Below are 21,664 nucleotides of genomic sequence, written 5' to 3' on the forward strand. Positions count from 1 at the left end.
GCAAGTACATACAACAAAAAAATATTTATTATATAATAAAATATTTAAAATTTAAATGTTTAAATTAGTTCAATAATTTAGAATATTTAAATATGATTTAAATAAAATATATTGTTTCAAATTTAAATTATTTCGATCCTTATAAAACCTCAGGGAAGGGATTTGATCTAGCTAGATTCGAAATACTTATTTCTTAATAATTCCGAGGGTGGGCGAAATATTTATTTCGAAATAAGAGTGTATTTCTCGACTATCACCAAGCAAGTAATTTATTAGTTCATTGTCAAGGGATTTGATGAATTAGACGGTTATCTCGTGCTAAGAGTTAAACTCTGCACAAACTAATCTAGACGTATAAAAAAAATTAATGATAAATAACTAACACTTTATATGAACATTACTATTGTCGGTCGACAACATAATTTACTCATTTATTTCGATATTCTTAATAATTAATTATTCTATACTTTAACAATCATATTACAAACGGACATGTACGGAATTGTAACAAAATATTTAAAAATTAAATTTAGTATTCAATATATGCTATTCATCGCATGATTTTACTATTAATAAATTTATGATACAAGAGAGTTCGAGAATATCTGATCTTTTAAACGTGAAATTTAATTTAAATAATTAAAATTAATAGTATTCCTACTAATCCAATAGTCAAAAATGACATTAATTGGGGGCCAAAAATTCAAAATAAAAAAGGCACAAACACCACAAAACAAAAGTCTTCGCCTACAAATAATAGCTTTTTAGCTCAAGCTTATCAACTTGTAAGCCAAATTTGGGACAAAGGTTGAAATTCTAAACCCAAAGTCAAACTTCAACTATATTTAATTATATTAATATAGGTTAAAGAAAAAATAATTTTAAAACGTTATTTAAATAAATCGAGGAAGGCTCAAATTGATGGCTTCTGTTCTACTGAGACGATACTCTACAACTGAGTTATATTCTTAACCGACTAAAGTGAGGTAAAAGGGCGAGAAACTCAACGTCACTATTCTTGATCAACGTGGACTTGGATCTTCCTTCTTTTCGTATGATTTTTTCAAACTAAATAAAGTATGTTTTTACAGGACAAAGAGTTGGCTCAACATGTTTTATTTAATACAAGTAGGAAAAAAACCCCAATTCGAGCGTTAAGAGAATTTGATATAGCTGAGTGAACTCAAAACAACTCAAAATTGCAAACATGTGCAACGAATCATAATCTTTAAACATGCGTATATTTGAAAAAAAATAAATAACTTAAATAAAAATTGAGATTCTAATTAGGTTATAAAAAAAATACTTAAGAGAATCTTCCGTGTATTAAAACTAAGACACGTGTGACAATACGAGATATTTTGAATGAAACCCAAATAAGAATTCAAAATTTGGAAAATGATGTTCTTGTGGACCACGAAACAAAGAGGAAACACATCACGAAGATGGGAATTATGAACAAGGTTGTGATTCAACTCTTTTGGCTCAAGAATATCACATCAGAGTTATAAACAATTTGATTGAATTCCAAACCGATTAGAAACATTCAAAAATGTTTTTGAACGATTGAAAATTTTACCTACATATAATTTTAAAACGTTCAATTTAATCGTATAATTGACGGGTTAAAAATATTTAAGAGCGTTTTTTACTTTCCACTCACCCGTCGGTTGGTATTTTAAAAAATATATATATAAAAAAAAAAAGATGGATAATTTATTAAACAAAAAATTAAGCAAATTTGAAAATTTAGGAAAATAATAAAAATGGAAATTAAATGCAACAAGATGGTAAGGACAAAATGGATAATGTAAGCAAAAAGAAAAGCAAACAACCTTATCTGTCCCACTCTGATTGGTCACCCATTGCCACCTCATTTGGTACAACAATTTATCCGAACTTCTCATTAAAAAAACATTATTTTTGGGACCATTAACAAAGAATTCAAAACTCGAACTAAAATTAACCTAATCTAATTCATCGTAATTAGTAATAATCCAAACATTTAAAAAATTAAATAAGTATTAGAAGAAGTGTACTGTGACAGAAAATTTCAGAGTTAGTTAGATTGGTGACTGGAATAACGGCAATAAAGTTCACAGTCCAACCCAGCTAAATCCTCGTATTGTCAATTTGTTCTTTTTTAATTATTTAAAAAAATTATATTTATCTACTATACAATTTACATTAATACCAAAAATATCATAAAATTTTGAGTATTAAATATTTACAAGATGATCGTAATTACTTAAATATGAATTGTTACCCTATTTTCAAATTAGTTGACTAAAATAAAAACCAATTTTTTTTTAATTTTGTAAACATTCAACTCGACCCAAAACTAAGTTAAATCTAACACAACCTAATTTTTATAGTTCAGTAGTTCGAGTTAGTCGGGTTATCGGCTCATACCTCTTATAATTTACAAAATTTCTCTTTATTTTAATATATTTCATAAATAAACTAACTACCCAGAAACATAGACAAGACCCAACAATAAATTTTTAGGATAATGAAAATACATACAATATTTGATCATTTTTAATTAAAAAAATTATTCCATTAGAATAAAATATTTAGGATTATATATCTTAATTAATTAATTAAAGTATGCAAAATTAAAAAATAAGAACTCCCTGCCAAATGTAACAAAATTTTGGATATATCTGATAATGGAAGCCATTAAAGACGTCAACAAATTAAAATTGAAATTGAAAAAAAAAAAAAAAAAAAAAAAAAACTATAACACCTTCTTCTTCATCTAAGCAACATGATTCTAATTTTCCATAATCAGCACCAGACAGAAGCTTAATTACATCAACAATGGCGGATTTTTCTTCTCTGTTTACTCATAACTCGACCCTGGTGTGAAAATGGCAAGATCAGGCCACCCATTACTCCCGCCGCCGGTCCAACAACTAGAATCGCTGTTCTGCAGAACACCCAAATAATTTCCCGGCATGGCGGTGTTCTGTTCCTCCGCTGCAGATTTCCGGCCACCCCCAGAATCCAAATTCTCTGAAAACTCACCCGATTCCACCACTTTCATCTCCGATTGATTTGGATCAACACCCTCCAAAAGATTCCCAAATTGCTCATTCGACACCAGTAATGAAGTCAAGCTCCCCGGAATATCCAACCCGCCGCCGTAACCCCGGATCGGGTTCGAATTCGTCAAGGTCGAAGAAGACGAAGATGAGGAAGACGGCGGGCGTTTAACAGTAGCCACCGCCGCACGCTTGGAGTTCTTCCGGGTTCCGCCGCCGACAGGGATGTTCCGAAGAGCGCCGCCTTTAGTCCAGTACCGACGGCAATTCTTACAGAAATGACGAGGCTGAGAAAGATTGTAGTTATTGTAATAGCAAAATTTGGTGTTGGTAGAATCACAACGAGGGCATTTAAGCTGCTCTTGTTCGGGAAATTGGGGTTCAATCGGCTGAAACATTGACAGGTCTTGCATTGTTCGAATACCCAGAGAAGAAAAACAGAGCAGAACTCAAACTTTCCCGAGAAAATTCTTCCGAGAAAATTCTTCTGAGAAAATCAGATTCGATTACCAATAAGAAACTTCGACGATCTAAGATGATGAACAGAAAAAAGGGTTTCGAGATTTTGACGACAAAAAGGGTTTTTAGTTGTAAGAAAAAACAGAGACCAAAACAGAGCAAAAAACATAAAAACCCACAAAAGTTGGATAAAAGCTTCAAGCCGTAGCTTTCATGGCTTCTAAAAAGCAAATCAATCAAAAAAACATGCAGTTTTACAGAAGAAACAGCACACAAATCTGAACTGGTTCTTTTTTTTTTGGTAGAGTTTTGTCGGAATTTCGGAAAAAGGGACAGTTGCCGGCGACGGCGACGGGGACTTTCTCGGCGAGTAGCAAATTTGTTGAGTTATCCGCGTGAAAGAGACGACCAGTCGACATATAAAGAGATGAAGAATTTAAAGATCATAATTTTTTTCTTTTATTATTATTATTATCATTATTCTCCGCTTGTTTGTCCTACACAGTCCAACTGATTGCCATAATTGTTTATTAAAAAGTAATTAAAAAAATAATAATAATTTGACTTTAGTATTGTAATTAATTATAATTTTTAAAATTGCTACTATTTATTTAAATAACTTTTTTACTTAAATTAATTTTAGTATATAAGCTTGAAAATTTATTCAGGAATAGGTACATAATTGATGTAGTTTCCAAATTGATAATGTGAATAATTATTTAAAAAGAATTTGAATTCTTGCTGAAAAATTATGTTAAAAGAATTAAAAGATTTTTCACTGATTTGACATTATAAAATAATAACAAGTTAAATAAATGAAAAAAAAAAAAAAGTTAAAAAATAATTAATTAAGACAATGGTCCATAAATTTTAAATTCTTAGGGGCATAAATATCTTCGTAGGTTGACCTTTTAGCTTTCAATTGTTAAAATAAGAGATAAGATTATAGATCATTAATGAGAAGACACAGAGATTTTTTTTTTCTATTATTTTATCCGTAAAATAAACTTTAAAGAAAAAATTTAATAATGTAGTGAATTTTTTAAAAAAAAATCTAAAAAATACCTTTATTATTGATTTGGGATAAAAACTATTTTGTTTTCAAAATATACTTTAAATTTTTTTATTAATATTTTTTTAATCTTTTAAAAAATTTAAAAATACTCTTTGTCTCTCAAATCTAATGAAATAAGTTAGAATTGAGACCGTGTTTTTTAAACACGTAATTATCTTGAATATATTAACTATTTCTTTATTTTTCGAGCTGACAAAAGAAACATTTTATTCTTTCTTCAACCGTTTCTAATGTATAATGAATTCTCAACACGATTCAAACCCATATGAAGTTTTGACCATCTGTCAGATAAAAAAGGAATGAATTTGGTAGGATTCATAAGAAATTTTTGCATATACATTTTTATCTTTATAAAAAAAAGTTTTAAAAAATTATTACCGTCAATATATGGACTAATAGTAAAAAATCGTCAATATGACATTTCATAGAATATCCAAACTTTTTAATATTATTTTCTAAAGTTTATGAATATTTTGTTAAATGCAACTAATAATAAAATTAATTTAATTTTTTTTTTAAGTTTTAAAATATTGTTTTAAAAAAAAATTAAAGGCGTTTTTTAAAATTTAGAAAATATTATTAAATGGGATGGTTAAAAATATTTTTTTTAAAAGTTTATCAAAATTTTGAATTTATTTTAAAGGTTTAATAGTATTTTTTAGATAATGCTTAAAATTAATAATATTTTTATTAATTTAGCGGGTAACGTCGGATAAGCTGGAAATGGTCGGCTGAGAATAGAGAGCCGCAAAGTCGGGAACATTTGCGTGGAGAGAACGCAAGTGCCACCAGTGGAGGCATCATTCGGATATCACTGTTAGAATCAATACCGTCCAATGTTTTTGAGTGGGAAGATCTGGACCGTTGAAGTGCCAAGCAAAGCAAGACATGAGAATCGTGGCGTTAAGACACCGTCACCCGAAAATGAGAGCGTTCCCACGTGTCTGAACCCGACATCATGGCGGGGCATAGACTAGTGCACGAACAGCTCAGCCTTCCAACATGGATATCATTCTACCACGTGGCATTTTATTTAAACATAAAATTGATTGTTTTATTATTAATCTTATCTTCATTATTTTCAAACAAATATCAAATTTCGTAACTGTATCCATTAAAATTTTTAATTAATAGCCCTCCATTTAAATATTAAATTTTTATAAAAACGAGAATTTTAACTATTTTCACCATATTTCTTTAAAATTACGAATTTTAAGGAGATAAATACTCTGTACCATGCAAACACATGGAAAATCGAGTATAGAAAGTCAAAGATTTTAAAGAGGTGATGTGACACACCACATCATACAAAATCTAGGGAACTCGGCAATTCCCATGCACAGAGATAAATAGTTGCCACAAGTAAAAATAACAGTAAAATGGTTTAATCCCCACGCACACAAATAGTTAATTGTCTTAAGTTTCCTTTCATACAAAAGGTCTCGTAATGTTTAGAATATCATTTACGAGTATGCACAACATCACGGTTGTTCATAAAACAACCACATGCACACATATCTAAGAGTTTGAAACATTTAAAAGGGTAGTTATCTAATAAAAAAAATATCTAACCTTTATAAATTAAATCTCACAATTTATGCTTCATTTAACTAATAATAGCTTAGGTTAAACTCCAAACGAGTCTAATTTTACAAATAGCTTTCGTTGGAGAGGAGAATTCATCTTATAACAAATCCATCATATAAAAAAAAGCTAAGAACCTACTTCAAACAACACGAAAAACTCCAATTAACTTTGTAGGCAGTGAATCGTACCAAACCAAACTAAAAGTGGAAGAAAACCTTAAGTCGAGCCTAAAAGCTAGATAAAACCATCAATCTGACCTTTAACAACGTAAATGCCCCTAAATTGATCTTAAGCCTAAGACTCTGATACCAAATGATAAGTAATTAACCCAAGGGTTGATACCAATTGATAATTAACCAAACTAAGGGAAAACTCTTATACCAAATGATAATAAATCACCATAAAGGAAAATTCTGTAGCCATCATAAAAGCTTGATTCTTCCTTAATATAACATGAATTTCAACCTGATAATTTGAACAACATTTCCTTTGCTTTTTTTCTAGAAGTATATATTGCATTAGTGATATCTAGGTTCATATCACTCGAGTCTGAAATCACACCACATGTAACTCATTGTGCTTTAAAATTATACAAAATTTACATTTTATAACTTTTACCAGTTTAGCAAAATCAACAATACCCATTATTAATGTTACTCGTACTTGGCTTGTAATTTCCAATTGATTGAGTAAAGAATTCGGTAAACTTCACATGAAAACAATAATTTACTTATTATTTGCTACTTATAACAGTGTATACCTGCTATATCTTCATAAGGCATTTGTAACTCGTTCGATCGAATTATAGGGTCATATGAATCGCAAAATGTGGGGGGAATGCATAGAGGCGTGAGGAATCACTATGGTTAAGGATGAAAATGGAGGGAGAAGGGTTTGAGGTAGGGCCCACCATTTTATTTATAACGTGGGAGTTATGAGGAAGTTGGAACGCATTATCCCCAAATTAATCCAAACCGTCAATCAAGGCACACACCAGACACAGCCAATTGCCTTTGTCCTTTTCTTTTACGATTGCTGTGGCCTACCGCACTGAATCCCATCTCATTTTCATCACTCCCCTCCACGTGGACGACCATGATCTTTCTGCATAAGCACTAATTATTAGGATTTGTTTATTTTTTCCCTTTCTCACCCTATTCATAATTTATATTTTTTTTTTCATTTCTTTTAATATATTAAACTGAATTATTCCATCAATTTTATAACTATTTAATCTAATCTAAATATAAAAAATTAAAATGATCCCGTAAAATATCCATATCTTCTTTAAGATGTCGAAGACTCCCGAGACTATTATTTAAAAAAATATTATAAAAAAGGAGTAAAAAAATATGAATTAAAAGAGTCTTTATCAAAGTTTAAATTATAAGTTTAGTTCTCGTCTTCAACTAAAAATTGAAATTAGATAACATTTAAGACTTCTACCAAAGTTATCAATCATAGATTTTAAAGGCTTCTTTCAAGGTGACATGACTAATGATATTATGCTAACAACATCACACTTGAATATATATATATATATATATATATATATATATGATTCATGAGAACTTGATTGAAAATATCAAATGTAACAATTAACACGTACCGAAGTCCAATCGACAGCCTACACGAAATCGAAATCGAAATCGAAGGACATACTGTCACTTATATTCAACATAATTCAGTCATCTAAATAGACAAAATCTAATAAATGTAAAGGATTCGTCAACCGATGATGACAGGAAAAACGACAGGATTAACAGAAAGAAGAACAAACCAGAGTCGATCGCTCCGCCATGTTGGAAAGACAGCACCTTACTACACACTAGAATTGAGTGAAGGAACTTTTTCTCAGAATTGAAAGATGCAACAGACAGTAAGTGACTAATTTTCAGATGAAGACAGACCAAAACAAAACCAACCAGAATGTTAGAAATAGCAGCTATGTAGGCTACATTCAATGTAACTGTTCTTTACAGAAAACTACAGTAATAAGTTATGAAAAACATCCTGAAAGTAATTTCTGAGAGTGACAATGAATCAATTGAAAAAATAATTTGATGTACTGCAAGATTTAACAGCTTCTTCTCACCGAAACTATTAGAAGTTAACTAAAAGAACTACATTTGTTAATCTCGAACCTAGCGGAAGAAGAGCAACAGCTTCAGTTTTGTTGCAGGGGAGCTACAATCAGAATTTCCCCAAGTTCAACACAACAAAATATGGAACAGAATAAATCTCTTCTCTTTTGGGAGAAAAGAAAGGATTATGATGGAAATGAAAAGAGAATTATAGGGTTGAAAGGAATGTTGCACACCTGAGGAACATAAACAACATGTTTTCTTGTGGAAATTTTGGCCGCTGCAGTAATAGAAGTATGCACTGATATCGTAGGCGTATGGAACTCGATCGAAGTAGCTTCTGTGGTTATGGGTGGCGGGAAAGGGTAGAAATTTTATCGACAAAAGTCAGAACGGTCAAGCAGGTGCTGTCATTTGATTCTCAGCCCCTCTTCTTATGCATAATACATATACAAGCTGTTTGCGGCAGCGCAGGCAATTGAATTTTCAGCCGGATGCCATGCTAGGTGCAGCAGCTTAGTTGTGAAATCAAAAGGGTTGCCATTTGCATCAGCCCCTGGGCTCTCTGATCCTCCTGATAACAGAGTTTCCCAACGTAGGAACATAAGAACATATACCAAAAGGAGAGGCCAGCCTCTAGCTGAATAATTTAGTGATCAGAAAAAGAAAAGGAAATCAAATTGTGGAGCACCAACCGCGTCTGACAACTCTTGTAAAGCTACTACTAAGTGATCTCGAAGGTCTTGAAGGGGTCTGCACTTGTCTCCTACAAGCCAATACCGGTAATTTTATACTCAATATAGGCATTACAAAAGTACCATGGAGCTCAAAGTTTGTGAATATGGCACTCGATTGAAATACCTGGTGGGATTCTTGCTAGCTTCCAAAGTCGTTGCCTCAGTGCTTCCCGGAGAACAACCAAAAACTCGGAATAAATTGCTGGGATCACATCAGTAACATACAAATTCAGGGCAAGACTTTTTGAGAGGGAAAAAAAAGTCTGAATGTAGTACGCATATAGATAACTTTGGAAATCATACGGACCTGTAGGATCCCGTAGTTACACGTGATCCATCACCACTCAGACAACACTCAAACTTGTCAAAGATTGAATCATTTTCATATAAATCACAAAGCTGCATATGATCACCAGAAAGTGCATTTAGTTAAGTCCAATAATGTTAAATAAATTTAAGCCACAAGTTTTGTCTGAACAAAGAGATCTCATCTTACCTTAGGTCTTAAATGTTCGTGAACTTGAAAGGTTGCGAAGGGACCAGAATCCATGTTGATGTCCCATAACTGAAAATGAGAAAAAGAATGGGCTGGAGTTGCATGGAACATGTCATAAGGAAAGCAATCAAGAAAATAAATTTTTGGAAGAAAAGGCAACAAAAATGAGAGATTTCAAAGAGCTGAAGCCAAAAAAACTGTTAGTATAGTAATTCGTTAGAATGTAAAGACTTGCATAATGAGTCTTCAACTATTCTAAAGATATCAAGACAAGAAGAATCCATGTTCATGTCCCAGTAACAACAAAGTAACAGAAAACCAGGAGGCTTGGGTTGCCAGGTGCACGTGACAAAAGAAAGTCAAATTTGTGGAACTATAACCGAAGCACATTGATAGGAGTCATGCCTCATAAAAAAGTGAAAATTTTCATGGAGAATATCTTTTATATGTCATTGAGGAGCATATCTTTTCTATTCCCAATTGCAGCTATGTTTACCAACTAGTCAAACGACATCTTATCCATGGGTACTAACATATTATTGTTTATACACACAGATTACAAGAACCATTGCTATGGCCTTCACATGCAAATTTTAGTATGAAACTACCAAATAGTTCATGGCCTCGTAACTAAAAGAATCAGACGATAGTTACATATATATAAACACAAACCTTAAGAGTCATGTAATCACGACTTAATATATATCTTCCATTTGTCCCAAATTTAATGTCTGATATTGAAGCAATTATCTCAGTGAAAAATGATCTAGAACCAGGTGTCTCAGGTTCCTCAAATCTGTAAGAAAAAGATAATTTTTAATCATTACAAGCTCATGTAAGTGCAATAATCACACCCCACAGGAAGGAAAGAAAATTTCGTTTGTAGTTTGTTGTGCGTGTGTGTGAGGGGGGGCGGTTGTAAGATTCTCGAAAACACCTACAATTTGGCATGGGAATCACATAATGCTGACTGCCGCAAATCAACTAGGCGGATTGAGCCTTTTGAACTGCTATATGCTAGTGTGTTACAATGCGTAGGATGAAACTCAGCAGATGTAATCACCTCTGCAAAAAGATGCATTTACAAAAAAATGTAAAATAAAGGTTAAGAAAATAAATGAGTTGAAGAAAAGCTAACTCCGAAGAACTTTTATGCATGCATATTATTCATTAAAATTCCTATTCCATAAGGAGCAAACCAAATAAAAATGGATATCATCATAGAAGATAACTTCTCACTGGTTCTTCAGCACACTATGTACTGAAACCATGGACTCCATCCAAAGATCTACATCCATGGTTTTAGGTTCCCACTGAACTGGCGCGTGATGATGTGCAAGAGGTCTAATGAGGACATTTTTAAGAGTCGAGATGATGTGCTTTGGAGTTGCCATTTGTGAGAAACTTGGGAGCCAAGTTTTGGACATGATAATGGCTTGAGAGAAGTATAAGAAACTTTTAAGGACACAGAAATCTTGGAAGGAAATTCGTAGAGTGCTGCACTGGAATTCTTTCTTCTAGGTGTTCAGGTCTTGAGTGTTTTTTAATTATCCGCTTTTTATGAATTTTAACATTCAGAGCAGTCACTTGTAATTTTGTGTAAAAGTTTTTTCCCCCCTTGTTTAGATTGCTCCCCAGTATGGGCTGTTCTTTTTTTCCAGTGCCCTAAAAGAACAGCACGATATACGGTGGCATTAGAAAACTGGCATAAGACATAAGAGCTTCTACATGGCATTTCCTCTAACAATTCTTGTACGGTATGTCCAACTTGTATCATCACACCCCCCGTCAGTAAAAGCAAACTAGCACTATGAATTCTATATGATAAATCCAGTACAAAATATCATAATATCATCAAATGGAAACACGCCACAAGGAAAACAATAATGAGCTTACCAGTTAAATCCTCCATGTTAGTAGGCTTCACGTCAACAATGTTGAAACTTTGATTGCAAATTTCCAAGTTCCACAGATTTATCCGCAGGTCATCAGCCGATATAAAAGTTTCGCCATCACTATATAATAAACAGGATATTGTATATACAATAGATATACACATAATTATTAACACGTCAAATACCATAAAAAATAGCAGGTTCAGAATCTGTTTTCTACCGTACTTTAAAACCTTAAAATCCTATGATAATCAAAGGAAGAAAAGGAGGAACAGCTTAGTTCTTGGACAACATTTAAACCTGCATCCAAGCTTTTGGCAGTACCTGTTATTTGAGATAGAGTTGATATGATAATCATGAGCATGGGCGTATACTCTACGACATCTAGCGAGAAGGCTCGACTCATGGCTAGTTACCTAATTCCATCAAGAACAAAGATATTAGTACATATATTTTCCAAGTAGAAGGAAAATGAATAACAATCACAAGTGTCAGAATAATGTAATTCTATCACAAGAAGGAAAATGGAAAATGAAATGTGAACAGACACAAAATAAATAAAACTCTCAGCTTTAACACTTCAGAAAAAGTAGACTAATAAACATTTAGTTCTCAAAAGGAAAATCAATCTCAAGGATTATATTGCATAGCACAATTTGGGAGAAGTAGCTTCATAAACTAAACGTCCAATTGGAATAAAGAGTAGACAACAAATTTATTGAACCAGAAGCAATTCCAGATTTCAAATCATTTTTGTGAATGGGGCGAGGTTGAGGTAGCGAATGCCTTATCCCTGTCCCAGAAATTTTGGGAGAAAAAATTCTCATACCCCCACCCTCCTGTCCACCTCTTGAACAAAGATTTCCTCCCATGATCAAGGCAGGTGCATGTGGTGTCATATCCAGTTTTCAACTATTATTTCTCGGTGAAATATCTAGAAGGAACCATAAAATGGACTGAAAAATGGAAAGTGGTAGAATGAACAATTTTTTCTTCGTCCTTTTAGCTATCTTTCCACTAGGAAAGTTATACAAGAGATTAAAATAGAGTCACAACTCAATATATGGAATTGCTCGGTCCAAAAGCAACAGAACATAAGCAACTACCACCTGTAGACGTAGTGATGAAATGGCCCCCAATAAGTCATTGCTTGGATGATTATAAACTCCATCACAGGATCCTCCATTTAGAAGATGGGTAGAATTACTTGAAATACTTGATCTAGCTATACATTCACTGCCAACAGCTTTGGACGCATTCACGTTCATGCTGGATATTTTCTTGATCTTCTTTTCTTGCACCTGGCCAAACCTCAAAGAAAGAAACCAGATTGAATTACGAAGATACAGTTTCTACCAGTCTGCTACCAGTCATCGAGAAATATAAAATGACCTACCGAACTTTTCTACTACTTCAATGACTTTATGATGGGGCTAAACAAAAAAAGATTACTGCACTCTACACCCTTTTACCTCTTCTGATGGGACTAGTATGAGAGAATATATTCCTACTAAAAGACTAAAAAAAGAGAAAAAAGAGAACAACAACAATAAAAACACTAGAAAACAAATATAAATGTAGTGTTTCTATTTTTAGCTTTTCTCTTCGTTACTGAGTTACGCATTATTCAACTTGGTTAGAAACTATTTCCTGTTTGGAAGTCCACAATCCGACATTAGTGCTAGCTCAAAAGCCAAAACATTAGAATAAGTCTGACCACCAACTGACATTTGTGAGGAAGTAATTCAAAATCATAAATATGCACATCAATTAGATCTTCCTGAAAAATAAATTGATTAATTAATAAAATAACAGCCACATAGGCACACAAACAAATTTTCGTAGTAAATCAAACATATTTCATCATCGTAGTTATTAAAAGGAAAATTAAACCAGCTTATCATGCAATTTATTTAGAACCCTTTTTTTTGTAAGTCACAACTTCTAGCAATTTATTTAGAACCTATTGGCAAATCAGCATCTGAAGTGAAAAATTGGAAACACCATATAATATCACTTTCCTACCTTCCAAAACTTGATGGTTTTGTCATTAGTAGACAATAGAAAGAGAGCTCCATTGGCTGTTTGACACCATCTGATTTTGTTAATTTTCTCCTCTATCTCCAAGCTCTTGAGATAGTCAAACTAAAAAAAGTGCAGGCACAGAGTGAGTACCAGAATAATATCAACTAATCTGAAAAGTAGAGAATTAATTGTGCAGATATAGGCAAAGAAAAAAAATTACCTCTGGTTCATGGCTCTGGAACTCTGTTTTATAACGGAACTCAGGATGCCTACTAACTGAATGGTCCATTTTCTCCAAGTCCTTTCTCGATCCTCCGTTCTACAAAGACAATATTAGTAAATTCCAGAACCAACAAAGCAGAACTAATTCTCTAAACTGAACACAAATAAATCCACAGAGGACAAAAATAACTAACATCTTTTCTATCTGTCCTCTCAAAAAGAACCACTCGACCACCTCGATCGCCAGTAGCCAGATGGTCGCCCGTCTTATCAAATTCAATTGCTGAAATAATATCAACTGCATAGAAGCAAGCAAAGCAACCATGTAGAGAAGATTAAGACCCAGGTGGCTCTTAAAACTCTACAAGAATTATGTCAATGCTGCATCTGTATGATTATCCTCTCACACAGACTCTAAATCAAAGATCATGTGTAATTATAAATTTACCAAATCTCGTTCAATCATTTATCGACTGTTTATAACAATTTACAAGGCATAAACTCAGCAATCTGTATTGAGTTCACAAGCACCATTCGTCAAGCAATGTCAATCAAATTCTTGTAAATGGCCCAATCCTAGTTTTCTGGATGGCAGGGACATACAAAGATTAATTCCATCCATCACCCCGTGAATAAACTTATGTTTATAATAGAAGAGCTGACATCGATACTTCAATGCATGCAATATAAACACGAACTTTGAACGCAGCTGCAAAGGTCACTTACAATCGTATAGAATTTCATATTACTTAACTCGATCGACAAAGAACTAATGCTCCGTATCACCAAGGAAGAGTACAAACTCCTATAGAACTCTAAACTATTCTGCAACTGAAATCCGCTTATATCCCATTTCGAACCAAATAATCCACAACAAATTAAACTAACTCGACAACCCACCGGATGAAAAATGAATTACTCGGAAACAATCATTAACAGATCGAAGACGAGATAACAAGCCCTAATTGCAACTGATGCACAGTATACCGATTGGATCCAACAAATAAACCGTAATGGCATGCTCCACAACAGTACAATGTGAAAAATACCTTCCTGTACTTCCTCGCCGGCGGTACGTTCGCCAAACACCTGCGAGAATTTCCACTCCAGAGGCTGTGAGGAGGCCACCGGAGCTGCCATAGCTTCATCGCCACCTTTCATATCTCCGGGATACTAATCCAACTAACCCAGATATAAAAGGGGAAAAAAAAAAAAAGAATTCACCAAATCCAATCACAGCATCAACCGATCGCTCTGAGTTTACATAACCACAGCTCAAACACTCATCCAGAAAACAAAAAAGGCGAAAAAAGAATCCGGTAGAATCCCGATTAAGCCATATTCGAGCAAGGGAATGCGCAAACTCCCTGTGAGAAACTTGAAACACTCGGTTCCTGAATTTCTTCTCCGTTGAAGATGAGAATCTAGAACATGCAGTTATATGAAAAATTAATGGGATTGAAACAGAGTCTGAGCAAACCGTTCGTTGGGCTTGAAGAACCAAAGAAGACACTCCCCTGTGTGTAGCTCTTCAATGCCGGGTTTTTCCTTTTCAATAAACTTTTGTTCCGTACAATTTTCGAGGGTCATGATAAAGTGACTTGCACGTGTGAAGCGGCTGCCTGCCTTCGAACGGATTTTCTTATATATTTCCTTTAATTATTCTTTTCGTTTTTTAGGACAATACTATTTTTTAAATATTTACTTTAATCTCCCTATTTTTTAATTTTTTAATATAAATTTTATATAATTTACATTTTTTTAATTAAATGTTTTTTTAGAAAATTATCTCTTTACAAAATAATTTATAACGGTAAAAACTATATAAGTAAATTTTTTTTTGTCTTTTTTTACCTATATGTATTTTAAAGTACATTTTTTATTTTTATTATTTAAGAAAAACAGCTGAAAGTGGTCTGAATTATAGTAGAAACTGAATGGGCCTTTTTCCAGTTCTGTTGGGCCTTTTGGGCCTTCTATCAGTTCTTCTACATGGGCTGAGTGCATTAGGATGCAGCCCATTAATAATTTAATTTTTATTTAATCTCTTAAATTTTTATTTTTGAGCTTTGAATTTAATTTTATAACAAATCTACAATATCTAAATTATTAATTATGAAACATATAATTAACCCTAAATCCCCAATGATTTGTAATAGTATGCATAATTTGTCATTTTTTAAAATTAAAATATAAAAAATAAATAAATTAACCGAAAAAAATTAAGTCATAGAATTGCATTAAATCGTTAAATGTATGAGACAGAAATTAAGACAATTTATAATATAATCATATTGCTTCAAATCAGTTACTATTCATACTTCTAAGAGCGTAAAATTTTAGTTTCTTTCGGTATATTTAACGGTTTAAAAACATGATCACACTGTAGCGATTCTTTCTAATAATTTCACGTAAATGAATCCCGAAGTTGATTTTCTCTCTAAAGTTAGATACCGCTTTTGATTGAAACAAATTATATACATATGTATAGGCCCCATTGAAGTCCATTATTGCTGCATTATTTGCCGAACATGAATAGAGAGTAGCTGGGGGCTGATTCCAATTAGGTCAATGCCCTACATCAATGGAGCTTGGCTTCTGTCTCCTTTGTGAGCTTCTTCCTCTTTCGATCTTCCATTCATATCCATTCGCTCGTACTCCCGAACGAATGGATCGAATCAAATAGAAAAATGGAAACATCAGTTAATCACACACGATTTGATCGATAAGATAGTTTCTCTCTCTAAAAAAACATGTTTTTTTTTACCGTTATACAAAAAAAATATATTTTATTCAATTTTGTGAAGGTTTTTCAAACAAGTATTTAATATAATACCCTTCATATAATGTATTTATAATTAATCTTTTATATTATCTCAACAATTTAATTAATTACTTATTTTAAATTAAATGGTTTAACTATCAATATTACTTTTTATTATTTATTGTAAAAACATTTATTTAATTTATTAGTTAATTAACTAACATAACGATATATAAAATTCATACTAATTTTAATTTTACATCCATTTATTATAAAAAAAAATTATATATTTAAGTCCGTATACCTCCACAAATAAACATCCACATGAATTTTGAAAGTTTTGAAAAAATCCAACTTTTGAGAATGTTCACCGAACCACCCGATAATGTAATATTGAAGATATTTGAAGAGTAGGGACAATGACAACGCTACATCTTGACAATGTAGGCATGGAAAATGACGCTGGAATGGTTTCACATGCAAATTAGATATGAGCAAAAGCCTTATATTTTTTTTCAATTTTAGGATTTAATTTGTAACAATTCAAGTGGATGGCTAGCAGATATTGTCCTATTTTAGGTTTAAGGTTTTAAAACGTGTGTATGACGTGGAATGTGACGTAATTAATTAGAAAATGGTCCTCCATTTTTGTAAAATTTAAATTAATGCCCCTATGGTTGAGTATATTGTGGGGGTGACCAAACTAAAAAAGGACCACAATGAAGGAATCTACCAATCCTACCATGACAAATGACAACTGTTTGAAGAGGTACACAACCACTTAATGATTCAGTATGGTGAGCTGCCATTGCCCTCTTTTAATTTCCTTATCATTTTAATTATTATTATTATTTTGCTTTTTTTATATTTTAATAAAATATTTAATATCAATAAGTAAGAAATATATAGAGTGAATTATCTCAGTCCCCTTTTGTATTTTAAACAAAAACCAATAAAAAAAAAAGTTAATTTGCAAATATTATATTTATTGAAATAATTAAAAATATTTCACCTCGAAAACACCACATGTTGATGAGCATTGATGTACTCGGTGTAGTGCACAGTCATAGGAATCTAATCGGCTTTTTTTTTTTTTTTTTTTTTTTAAATAAAAATAATAATAATTAAATCAATAGATTCAAACAAAAACTAATCCATTTTTTTTTAGAGGAATGAATTTAAATACGTGATAATATGAATATTGTTAAAATGTCGGTTTGATTGTTTATTTTTTTATGGATATTGAATTTCCAAGATATTTTTTAATTATGGGTTAAAATATGATCGGATCCATGTTAATTCCGATAATTATATGAATTAATTATTTATATATTTTAAGAAGTGATTTAGGTATTTTTGGAATATTTTAAGAGAAAATGATTAAATATTTTATGAATAAATTATCTATCCACTCTACGGTTTTTCATCCTAAGAAATCCTAAGTTGTCTTAAACACGCGTCTTGCGAATAAAGAGTGTTTCCCACAAAGAGTTGTATTTATCAATCTAATATCAGATTGATGTGGGTGTAAGCTATCTAATCCTTAGAATACTTTGTGTGATTTGTGGTTATAGTTGTGTCTGATCTTCTATATTAAAAACAATTACTTGGAATTATTAATGTGTAAGTTTATTTGTGTTTGAATAACCTGTGACTATGCAAGTTTTCTATAAAAAAAAAAAAAATGGTTAGATATTATCGAATTATTACCCACATAATAGGTAAAACCAAAACTAAAACCATAAAGACTCGTGTATGAACTAAGCAATAGTAAAAAATGGAGATTCAAATTTATGACATCTCGATATCAACGTAAACTATGCACAGATTAACGATAGTACTCGAAAAAGTGTGTAGGGCACGACGTACATATAGGGAATGTGGAAAGTGTGGAAGAACGTTGTAGAAATAGAGCACAAAGCACAGAGATTTGATTCCAATGGGTGCCACTAGAATTGGAAGCAAACCCAATTCCCCAAATCATGAATTTTCCAAACAATGCCCTTTGTACTTATTAGCTAAACTATACCAAATTTCATACTAAATTACAAATTTCCACATCCCCCAATATCTCTCTACTCAACAAATTCCAAAATTTCACCCCTTTTTATTATTATTTAATCTATATTTTTTTAATATATAAATTTCACCGATAATTTAGGTTGAATATTTGGAATTATTTGATCTAGGTTCAGTTGGTCCAAGTCTATTTTAAATATTTTAAGTTACTTTTTTTTATTATAATTTTAAAACCGATTAAAGTGCAGAAATATTAAGTTACAGCAATTTATAAATGACGTCATGGACTTGAATGTTTAGGGTAAAACTTTTAAGACAATATAAAAATATTTAAAATGAAAATGAGAAATAACGTAAGAAAAATAAAATAATGTCATATTCTAACCCAAGACTACGAAAAGATGAAATGCATCTATCCTAACATAGGTTATATGTGCATTGCCTTTACTGAAGTGAAAGAGTAGCACATTGTTTGAATATTTTAAGAAATACTCAGTAAGTGATCTTACTATCCGGTTGGAAAATGCAAACACGTGCAATATGGAGGGACCTATCATTTTAAACATCATGACAAACATATATGTCATTATCATACTCGTAATATACGTGTCTGAACTCATCATAACGAGAAAGTATCCCGATGCAAGTAAACTTACAATTATGCATGAAGTTCCACGTTGGCATAATAAATGATGCAAGACAAATCTTCATTCTTTTATAACCGATTAAGTCGGTAAATTGCATACATAACATAGTTTTCATGACATGACATAAGGAGATTGTGCATCAAAGATTACCATTTCATGACAATTTCATACATTGCGGCATGACAACATCTTGGTATAGCTTAACGTGACATATACTAGCATAACATACCATACCGTGACATATCATGTCATATTGTTGCATACCGTAGCATAACTTGATGTATCGTGTATCATAATATAACATGACATAACATCGCATATCAACATATCACACATATAATGCGTGCAGGGACCATAGGACACGTGTTATCATATAAAAATCAATTATTCCAACTAAGTCCATAGTGAAACCACTTACTTGATTGAAAATTTCTAAAAATATCAAAACATTTCGTTTAAAGGTAAGATCCAAATATCACAACAAAAACGTCTCAAACAATTCGTGAGAGCAATAATACTAATCATTATTTATTTATTTTTATTATAATTATCTATGGCACCAACTTTTATAATTTAATCCATATGGATCTTGATTTCAAATAATTATTTAAAATGACTTAAAATAACGTAAATAAAATATTGTAACTAACTGTGCGAACTATTTAAAAATAAAATCAATCTAAATTATTCCAATTTTAATCATACAATTTAATTATAATGAAGATAATTGTATAAAATTTGAGGGCCCTTTTCCAACGAATGGGTGTGTTTTGTGTCATCAATTTTAAAATTTATTTATTCAATTAATATATAAACCCAACGGTTTGTCGGTTTTCTGAGCCATGCGCGTCGCACAAATCAGCATTCAATCAACTTTACGGATTTTATTTTAAAATTGTTGCCCATTCGTTGACCAATTCAAGGTATAATTTATTTCTTTTTTCTTTATTTTATATATATATATATATATATTGTTTTGGCTTGTCTCCTTCCATTTTATTAATAAAGCCGTGATGACCAAGAAAACAGATACGCTAATGCTTGATCCCACAGTTAAGATAGTCGCTCGAGAAGTTGTGCAACAGTTTCCAGCTTTGCCCACGAATCATGTTAGTTCTTGGAGTGCCCAACCCCTATCAAAAATTGAGACGGCTCAAGAGGCATTGTCAAAGAAGTCAGCACTAGCAGAAGTTTTGCATTGCGATCTCTCTCTTGAAGCACTTCTTAGGGAAATTCACGTGCTAGTCATGCAACAACTACGTTCACAGTGTGAAAGAGGGCGAGTGTATCCCTCACTTTCAAGAAATGAGAAATATGTATCTAGAAATACCCTGATCTAGAAATATCTACGTAGATGGATACCGTGCCCTTCCATGAGTATATATTCACTCATCTTCTCATAGGCTATATGTTAGCAAATGTAAGAGCGGATCTTTCAAAGAGTAAATATTAACTATTATTGATCTTCAAATTTAACTTTAATCGTAATTTAGAATTTGTGTTTAAAACTGGTTGACTATGCATTCCCGTGCACCCTCCATGACATGACTATACAATATGCTTACGGCTTCTAAAAATGAAAACTATCGCACATTAAGCTTTAGAGTTATTACGATCGAGTCACTAAAAATGAAAGTGCACATCTTTAAATAAGTTATATAGTTTAATTTATCCACATTTTTGTCTAATTAAATAAACTATTTATGCACGTGGAATAAAAAAAACTATATTATTTAATTTAATAATAAAAAAAAGCAGTTGATTGGAACGTTGATTAAAAAATAAATGTAAATGACAAAATTAAATTTTATGATTTTTTAACCCACTCCAATTTATTAAATTTAATAATGAATCCAAATATATCATAATATATTATTTCCAAACAGTTATCAATTCTCTATTCTTCTCCACGTTGAACAGTAAAAAAAAAAAATCATTATTACTTTTCTTTATAATTTAAATAAACTCATTATTTAAATTAAATATTTAAAATGAACTAATATATTAACTAAAAGAAAAAAAAAGGAGAATTAAATTAAAAAAAACATTACATTATTCCAACTAAAAGTTTTAAAAAGTTTGGAATTAAATAACATAATTATTTAAAAATTAAATGATTTAGTTTTTTTTTTAAATTTATTATGTGATTCTGTCACCCAATGGGGAGACCCTATTATTATTATTATTATTAATTTTAGAAAGTGGGAAACCCTAATTAAATGATAGGGCATTAGCTTTATAAACAAGGTATTTTTTTTATTAATAATTATCATATAAATTAAGTTGGTGTAATTTTAATTTTAATTTAAAAAAGCTGAACTTTATTTTTTTATCTTTTGATTTAAATTTATTAAATCGAAAAAAGAAATTTAGTTAAAAAGGTTAAATACTTTAGGAGGTTCGAAAGCTGCGACACGATCCGGGATACGTGGCACCGAAGCCGAGGACGTCAGCCGCCAAAACGCCGTCGTCTGGTCAACAACAGCGGCAGGGGCAGAGACAGCTGCTACAATCACTCAGCCGTGAGGGAAATCTGTGATCGTTTTCTGACGGCGTTAGGAAACGGTGTCAGGTAACGTAGGTGAAGAAATGGAGATGGATGGGGAC

General features: G+C 31.8%; 2 protein-coding genes across 3 annotated transcripts; both read right to left on the bottom strand.

Moving 5' to 3' along the window:
• Positions 1-2,730: 2,730 nt before the first annotated feature.
• Positions 2,731-3,907, bottom strand: LOC111457801 (dof zinc finger protein DOF1.7-like). The gene has a single exon (XM_023100199.1). It carries the CDS (start codon positions 3,458-3,460, stop codon positions 2,846-2,848), a length of 615 nt encoding a protein of 204 aa, XP_022955967.1. The 5' UTR covers positions 3,461-3,907; the 3' UTR covers positions 2,731-2,845.
• Positions 3,908-8,098: 4,191 nt separating this feature from the next.
• On the bottom strand, positions 8,099-15,191 carry LOC111458062 (serine/threonine protein phosphatase 2A 55 kDa regulatory subunit B beta isoform-like). Of its 2 annotated transcripts, XR_002713041.1 has the most exons (15): positions 14,677-15,191; positions 13,822-13,925; positions 13,626-13,724; positions 13,406-13,525; positions 12,490-12,681; positions 11,705-11,796; positions 11,382-11,500; positions 10,427-10,550; positions 10,158-10,281; positions 9,486-9,554; positions 9,297-9,388; positions 9,114-9,191; positions 8,948-9,018; positions 8,489-8,826; positions 8,099-8,355 (listed from the first exon to the last, which is right to left on the bottom strand). XR_002713041.1 is itself a non-coding variant. In XM_023100563.1 (14 exons), exons 1-14 carry the CDS (start codon positions 14,786-14,788, stop codon positions 8,687-8,689), a joined length of 1,536 nt encoding a protein of 511 aa, XP_022956331.1. In that variant the 5' UTR covers positions 14,789-15,191; the 3' UTR covers positions 8,099-8,686. The 2 variants fall into 2 exon arrangements, 1 of the variants encoding a protein (XP_022956331.1); XM_023100563.1 differs by having other exon boundaries at positions 8,099-8,826.
• Positions 15,192-21,664: the final 6,473 nt, after the last annotated feature.

Source organism: Cucurbita moschata, unplaced genomic scaffold, assembly GCF_002738365.1.
Source record: "Cucurbita moschata cultivar Rifu unplaced genomic scaffold, Cmos_1.0 Cmo_Scf00020, whole genome shotgun sequence".
Lineage (NCBI taxonomy): Eukaryota > Viridiplantae > Streptophyta > Magnoliopsida > Cucurbitales > Cucurbitaceae > Cucurbita > Cucurbita moschata.